Source organism: Ursus maritimus, unplaced genomic scaffold (genome assembly GCF_017311325.1).
Source record: "Ursus maritimus isolate PB19 unplaced genomic scaffold, ASM1731132v1 scaffold_24, whole genome shotgun sequence".
Taxonomy (NCBI): Eukaryota; Metazoa; Chordata; class Mammalia; order Carnivora; family Ursidae; genus Ursus; species Ursus maritimus.
This window is the reverse complement of record NW_024424897.1, coordinates 6,932,334-6,940,443: the sequence shown is the minus strand read 5'-3', so window position 1 is coordinate 6,940,443 and position 8,110 is coordinate 6,932,334. Positions and strand designations below refer to the sequence as shown.

At 59.7% G+C, this 8,110-nt stretch overlaps 1 protein-coding gene across 1 annotated transcript; it reads left to right on the top strand.

Moving 5' to 3' along the window:
* Positions 1-4,613: 4,613 nt before the first annotated feature.
* GPR142 (G protein-coupled receptor 142) lies at positions 4,614-7,238 on the top strand. Its single transcript, XM_040641203.1, has 3 exons — positions 4,614-4,703; positions 5,542-5,700; positions 6,367-7,238. Exons 1-3 carry the CDS (start codon positions 4,679-4,681, stop codon positions 7,236-7,238), a joined length of 1,056 nt encoding a protein of 351 aa, XP_040497137.1. The 5' UTR covers positions 4,614-4,678.
* The last annotated feature ends 872 nt before the right edge of the window (positions 7,239-8,110 follow it).

The window sequence follows — 8,110 nt, the reverse complement described above, 5'->3', positions numbered from 1 at the left end:
CTTTGTGCCCCGCCCCTGAGTTCACTGGAGGGACAGGGAAGCCCAGACCACTGTGCTCACATCCCTCCTCCTTATATAGGATTCAGCACAAGGGGATGGCACCCCCTTCCCGGCCAGCTTCCCTCCCCCCACCCAGCCTCTGCTGAGGATTGGTGGAAACTGGCCCCAGCTGTTGCCCAGGCAACCACTTAAGCCAGAGAGCGGCAGCCTGGGGCTATTGTGCTGCCCATGGGCCCCCGAGGGGGACAGATCCGGCACCCTCCCCCACGTCTTCCACCACCCAGCAGAGCTAGTCGTCTCTCTCCTGGGAGGTTTTAGGCTCTCCACAGGGCAGGCCAGGGGCTCCAGGACCTCTGGCAGCTGCTGGCCTAGAGGGTCCCCAGTCCCCTCCCCCAATCCCCAGGCCAAGTCTCCGTCCTGGCACAGAGGGTGCTTGGCAACATCTTGGCTAAAGTGCCAGGGTGAGCGGGCTGCAAAGGAAGGGCCTGGAGGAGGAGAGGGAAGCAGCGGCTCAGGCCCCCATCCCTCCCCTTCTTCCGTTTTGGGGTGGGCTAGCTCTTCAAAGAGCAGGCCAAGGGTCTCAAATAGGGGCCCACAAGATAACTGGTATCACTTTCGTGTTCCTTGTCGAAGCATGTTCCTGGCCTGCTCTGGGAGGGTGATGGGCCTACAGAGAGGCCCCCTGGGGACTGTGACCATCACCCCCCAGGATCAAGGTGAACCAAGATGGCAGGGCTGGGCACAGAGAGTTAAACGCCACGCCGCGCCCCTCTGCCTGGGAGACTCTCTGCCCAGAGCAGGGCTGGCCCCCTTGCAAGAGGCTGGCCCTCGGCAGACAGCCCACCCCTGTGCCCAAGTGGCACAAATCTGGGCTCGGGGACTAGAGATGCTGAGATGGGCACCTGTCTGCCTGGCACTTCCTTTAACTCGCCTTCCCGAGTGCCTCAGGTCTCTAGGCTTACCTCTTGGAAGGCTTTTTTTTTTTTTTTTTTTTTTACCAGTTTCTCACTTCCAAATGTAATGTTTCCCTTCCCAGAGTTCCAAGGAGACACAGAGCAGACCCGGCATCCCACCCCAACTGTAGAAGAAATTGAGGCAGAGAGCCAGGTCACAGTCATGGTGGGGTCAGTGCGGAGGAGCGCTCTTCTAAATCCAAAGGAGTAGAGAGAGGAGGGTGGGGTCGAGAGCCCAAGGGGAGTGGGTGGGTCCGTGTGTCCCGTTGAGACCTCACCTTTTTGGAGAGCAAGTGGGGCCTGGCCTAGCTCTTCCTGGGATGGACTCCTTTAAGCTCGATGAACCAATGGACCGAGAGATCCAGCTCAATTTCCGCCCTGAGGCTGGGTCCTTGACTGGGGATGGAGCCTGCCCTCCCTTGCTCTCTGGATCCCAGGCACCAGCTCCATGCATTGATTTGTGCTCCCAGCTGGCCCAGAGACACCGACAGCCCTGCCCCCTCTCCAGAGCTGCAGAGAGAGCAAGAATTGGGTCTGGCACCTTCCTCGTCCGGGTTGGCAGACATGGAGCTATCCAGCCCAGCGGAAACCCCTCCCGGCTGCCCTGACCTTCACGCCTGGCTCCCCTCATCCAGATCCACCATCCCTTGGCTGCCTGCCTGCCTTTCCCATGGAGCGTACCACCTCCCTGGCCCGAGCCAGCAAGACAGAGCCCCAGCATGATGGGGTTCCGGGCCTCTGAGAGCATTGCTGCTTCCATATGCAATGCTTTTCGGGAAGAACGTTATCCATGATAAAGAGATGTTGGTAAGAGAACCCACTACTCAGAAAACCGGCTGTCGGTAAACTCTTTTCTTAACTCTAGCCTCCTTGGGGCTGCATCTGCCTTTCTAGAAGGTATAGTCCCCTTGTGTTGGAATCTCCCGTGCTCTACTTAGAAGCCAGGACGCCTGTATTTTCTAAGCACACTGGGTGATTGTCACGTACACTCCAAGCTAAGATTTACTCCCGGAGTTAGATGCCTGCCACTTCCAGTGTGCAGGGATGGGGAGGACCCAGATTCCCGAGAAGACTCGAAGGGTCACCTCTGACCCCGCAACTCTGAGAGGCCCCAGCTCCTACAATTACTAACTTCATTGTCCCTGAACCTCCTCTACCGATTTAGAAACTGACTTTCCAGAAATAGGCATCCTCTGTTCTCGGTTTCTTAGTCTGAGAGTTGTTGGGGTACATGCCTGCATGCACGCACACGTGTGAGCGTGCATGTGCACGTGAGAGAGAGTGTGTGTGTGTGTGTGTGTGTGTGTGTGTGGTGTGTGAGAGTCTTGGAGTAGGAGAGAGAAAGGAGGGCATTTGCCCTGCACAGCCGTTAAGACAGAGGCTGTGAGACACTCCGTTTTATTTGGCCCTGTGGTTCTGGAAGCTCCATCATTCCTTGAGAGCAAGTCTGATGAGCTCACAGGCTAGAACAATATTCCCAGAGAGGAAAGCTACTTCCTGCCCGAGACAAAGAGTGTTTATAACCTAAGTCACTCGTCTGAGATCTCACGGCAGCCGGGATTCAAACGCCACTTTTCTGCTCGCCTTTTCTTCCCAGGACCCTACACTGAGTCCCTACATGGGAAGCTATTTCAGACAGATATGTTCCCCCCTGGGCAATCTCTAGTCTGTAGATGCCACTGAAAATTCTTGCGAGCTCAGGGAAGGATGAAGGTTTTCTGAATGTGCGGAAGGGGTGATGAGACCCTGGATGGGGGTAACACCCACCCCAGAGCGGTGGGCCCCCTGACCCAGCCCGACCTAGAGTGGGGTAGGGCTGGGACTCCCTTAGATCTGGAACATCTCCCTTCCTGAGCTAGGGTGCCTTCAGACACTCAGATTGGGACACAGGGGATCATGAGTTTAGGTTCCAGGCCCGTGTACTCAGGGGGGTACACTAATAATAAACAAGAAGGAGTCTTTCCCAGAAGTAAGTCACAGGCTGCTGGAAGCTTCTGGAAAGCCCGGCTGTGCTATCACGGTGGCAGATCCACTGTCCCGCCCCAGCACCGGCTAGCGCACTCTTCCCCCAACGGCAATGCCCCTCCCTATCTGAGTGCTCGGTCTGACCCGTGTCCCCTTCCTCCCTAAAGCCTGGGCTCACAGTGGCCTCTTCCTGCCTGTGCACCTGTTCTTCGGGGGAAGGTTGTGTGAGGCGGTGACAAGCGAACGGCTCTGGGGAAGGAACAGACCTGAGTTCAAATCCCCACTGCCACATGGTGGCTCTGCGGCCCTAGCCTAGTTGCCCAACTTCTCTGAGCCTCCGTCCCCTCTTGTATGAATGGAGGTCACTAAGTTAGCTCGTGGGGCTGCCATGAGGGTGACAAGTGTAAGAACAAGAGTTAAGTGCTCGGGAGACGTTGCCGGAGCCGCTCCCACACGCTTGGTCTTTTCGACTTGACTGTAAGTAGCGCCTCGTTCACCCACAGCCTCGTGGTACAGGCAGGTGGTGGCCTGGGGAATTTTCTGTGCTTCTTGCGTTCTCTGGGGCTGGGGTCCCGGACACGGCCTGGGGATCTGAGTGGGTCGTGTCTGTTCTGGTCTCGCTGTGCCTCCCAGAGGACCTGGCCAAAGCCTGTGCGCTCTCTGGAGGCCTGCAGAGTCAGAATACAGCCACCAGGGGGCAGCAAGTCCCCTGTGATAGCCCAGGGTGGGTGTGAGGGTGGGAGTGGGGCTGAGGTTCCAGGTAGCCCCAGCCCCAGATGTGGGATCTATCTTAGGGAGCCCAGAAGTCAGCTCTGCGACATTCCCAGAGATGGGCATGGGAAGTGATTCCAGGCTGGACCTCAGCTCTCCTCTAGAGTCCGGCCACACGTTTGTCCCTGGTGCCCACTGTGGGCTGCTCTGGTCACTTCCCCAAGGGGGGTGGGGGGAGCCAGTGGGCACAGATTCCGGCCTCCCCAGGGCGCTCACTGCACCTGCTGCTGATTATTTGCCAGCGACTAATATTCCTGGGGGGATGGTCCATTTCACCAAGCCTAGGAAAACAACAGCTCGAGGGGGCCACTGGGTCTTGGATTCTCAGAGCGGCTGGCAGCCTGGTCAGGCTTCTCCTGGTGGTCACTGCCACCCCTGCACACGGCTTCCTGCCCCCTTCCAGGCCCAAAGCCCCCAGAGAGCCTGCTCCTCGTCCCACTGCCTGTCACCGCCACTGCAGGACTGACTCCTTCAAACCTGGCCCATGAGGCCTCTCTCTAGATCTGGGCCCTGCCCATTGCGGCCTCACCCCTGCCCTGCACTGGTTCCCTCCTCTCTTTGACGCCACAGATGGGATCCTTCTGCCTTGTCCTGAAGTCCTCACCCTCAGGATGTAAATGCCCGCTGAGCCCAGCCCAGGCCCCAGAGTGCCCTGGCACACGAGGCGGCCTATCCAGAGACCCAGTCCAGCCCCCTCTTCGAAGCCTCCCTCTCAGCCTGACCCCTGCCTGTGCATCCTCGGGGATCCTGGTTTGCTCCAAGCGGTATCCACTGTAGAGACTCATTCCCCTGAGCCTCGGCCCCACCCTTTCCTTCCTCCTCCTCCCTCCTCCCACCACCCCACCTCTCTGCACTGACCGGCTCAGTCTCAGTGCTGCGGGAAGAATCGTAGGGCAAACCACCCCCTTGGAGAGCTGGCGATGCTGGGAGGGAGCTGCGGGGACCCCCAGGAAAGCCACGAGGTGACCTAGGACTCAGGACCCAGGATCATGACGCTTAAGGGGCAGGAGGCAGGTAAAGTATCCAGAATGAGGTGGGAGGGGAGAGGACAGTGGCAGGCAGGTGAGGAACAGGTGAGGAATCGAGAGACTTAACGCTGATCACCAATGAGCGGTGGATGGGGAAACTAGGTTTAGCTGGGCCAGGGGGGTGAGGGGACAATGTCGGGGGAGGGCAGGGATGTCTGGGGGGAGGGCTTCAGCAGGAAATCAAAAGCTGGACCTAAAGTGGGGGCTGAGGAGAGCAAGGACCCAAGTAGGTGGTCACCTTACTCCTCTGGACTCAGTTTCCCCATCTGAAAACCAGGGCCATCCCATCTCCAGTAGTGCTAACCTATAAAGAGGGCTGTTCTGTAGGGAGGAAGAGCAGGAAACCTAGTACTGTCACTCCTGAGAGAGGGGGTGGCCGTTGAGTAGAGCCGAGTGGCTGCCGTGAGTCACCGTGGGTGAGACTCACCGAGGCTGCTCACTGAAAACACAGCTGCCCAAGCCCCGCTCTGGACCCTGGCTCAGACTGCCTGCAGCGAGGCCCAGGAATCTGCATGCCCCCCCCCAACCGTGCTGGCCAGCCTGTTTCAGGGTCCGTCCTTCCAGGCAGAAGACGCACCTCGAGCAACGCAATGGAGAAATAGTGTCCACGGCATCAAGAAACGCCACGGAGGACTTCTTCCCTTTAATGGGGGAGTCAGGCCGATGGGGCGTGGGCTGGGCTGGGCTGGGCTGGACCTGGCGATAGGGATTGCCACATGCTGACCGGGGCATGTGCAGAGAATAGGGGGGAATAAAGTTCTCAGGGGCAGGGGCAGGCTGGAGAGAGACCTAAAGCTCTCACCCGACCCTTCCACCTTCCCTAGCTGGCCCGCCACAAGCGACCCTGCTGCCCGCAGCCAACGGCAGTGGGACAAGCCAGGAGTGGGAAGGCCATTGGCCAGAAACCCCAGAGCAGTCTCCGTGCGTGGTGGGTGTCGTCCCTGTCATCTACTACAGCGTCCTGCTGGGCCTGGGGCTGCCTGGTGAGTGGCAAGCTGGGCTCTGGGAGCTGGGGGTGGGGTGGAGGTGGGGGTCCTTCTTCGATGGGTGCCCATCCTCTGTGCTGACCCCGAGACCCAGAATCTCAGACTCCAGGATACCCTTTGACTTTATAGGGTGATCTGGGTCTTTGGGGAGCAAAGCATGGTGGGGAGTAAAAGTGAGGGGCCAGGATTTGGGGTGTTCCATGGCTAAAGCCAAGGTTTCACCAGAAGGGACCCTCCGCTCCCCCCACCCCAGCAGTGGGCACTGTGCTAGGCTAAGTTCATGGAGGACTGCCCTCAGCTCGGTTGAAATCTTCCCCTACGGCCCACGGCTTCCAAGAGCAACAGAGCTAGGGGCAGGTGGGGAGGTGGGTGCGGGAAAGAACAGGTGGTCTCGGCCTTGGGGAATTACCCACCTCTCCCTATGTGTAAGGCAGAGGCCTTGCCCCCGGGATGAAGTCAATGGCCTGCGGTGGATGCATGGATGGGGCAGGGCTGACCTGGTGAGCCTCCCTGATAAAGTGAGCTTTAAGAAGGGCCTGGAAAGAGAAAAAGAGAAGCCAGGGACAGCCGGCAGAGAGGGACAATGATAATACCTTGGAAACAGTCTAAGCAGCCCTTCTAATGCCTCTGCCCTCTGCCTTCTGTGACCTCTGTCGCCATCAGTCAACCTCCTGACCACAGTGGCCCTGGCCCGGCTGGCCACCAGGACCAGGAAGCCCTCCTACTACTACCTTCTGGCGCTCACGGCCTCGGATATTGTCACCCAGGTGGTCATCGTGTTCGTGGGTTTCCTCCTGCAGGGGGCCGTGCTGGCCCGGCAGGTGCCCCAGGCTGTGGTGCGCTCGGCTAACATCCTGGAGTTTGCCGCCAACCATGCCTCAGTCTGGATCGCCGTCCTGCTCACGGTTGACCGCTACAGCGCCCTGTGCCACCCCCTGCAGCACCGGGCCGCCTCGTCCCCAGGCCGGACCCGCTGGGCCATCGTCACCGTCCTGGGTGCCGCTCTGCTCACGGGCATCCCCTTCTACTGGTGGCTGGACGTGTGGAGGGACGTGGACCCCCCCAGCATGCTGGACGAGGTCCTCAAGTGGGCCCACTGCCTCACGGTCTATTTTATCCCTTGTGGCGTTTTCCTGGTCACCAACTCGGCCATCGTCTGCCGGCTGCGGAGGAGAAGCCAGAGTGGGCCGCGGCCCCGGGTGGGCAAGAGTACAGCCATCCTGCTGGGTGTCAGCACGCTCTTCGCCCTCCTTTGGGCACCCCGGATCTTCGTCATGCTCTACCACCTGTATGTGGCCCCCGTCCACCGGGACTGGAGGGTCCACCTGGCCTTGGACGTGGCCAACATGGCTGCCATGCTCAACACGGCGGTCAACTTCGGCCTCTATTGCTTTGTCAGCAAGACTTTCCAGGCCACCGTCCGAGAGGTCGTCCATGATGCCCACCTGCCCTGCACGCTGGGGTCACGGCCAGAGGGCGCGGTGGGGAACTCCGTGCTGAAGCCTCCAGGGCCTCCCAAAGGGGCAGAACAGTAGAGGCAGGGCCCAGCCTGGGTGCTTGCAGGCGGCTCAGGGCCGGATTTACTGCTGCCCTTTGTGCTGTGCCCACAAAACTTTGTCAACCCCCCCTCTGCAATCTGAGGGCGGGGCGGGGGAGGCTTCTTCCTGGGGGGGGCGGCTTCCCAGGTGCGGGGGCGTCCAATTTATCCGGCTCTCCCATTAGCCTCACCAGCAATTCCCACTTCCTGGCGCAAGGAGAGAGCTCTGCCGGGCACAGGCTAATAGCGTCAGCTGCTCTGGGCATTCCTTCGTGAGGGACAGTTCACCGTGCACGTGATGAAGGCTGGATTAACGTGGCTTGGATGAATGAATGAAGGGCAAGACGGATGGGTGGATGGATGAATGGATGGACAGACAGAGGGCTAAGAATCATTTCCAGCTCCACCCCTCCCCCACCCCCCAGAGCCTACCTGTCACTCCCTGAGTCATCACTTCTCTGGCTTCTAGTGGCAAGGCCAGGATGAAAGGAAGCCGTTGGTAGGATCCCAGGTATATTTGAGGCTAGGGGACCCCAATGTCTTGGCCCAGTAAGGTGGGGGGGCTGCTTGGGAAAAGAGGTGCTCTTAAAGCAGACTAGATGTCCCGCCCTGGGGCGACACCAACCCTTGAGTCCTGCTTCCCTTCCACTTAACTCCCTGCCCTGGGGCCAGAACAGGTTCAGGGACCCAGAATCGCCCCAGGGTTTTCATTGTTGCTGCTGCGGAGACAGGAAGTGCCCTCTCCGCCCCGGGAGGGGGGATGGGAAGGGAGGACTCAGCCCACTCCACTTGGAGGAGGGCCTCTTTCTCCACCACCGGGAGGAAGGCCCAGCAGATCAGGGCAGGAGTGCGGGGGGGGGGGGGGGGGGG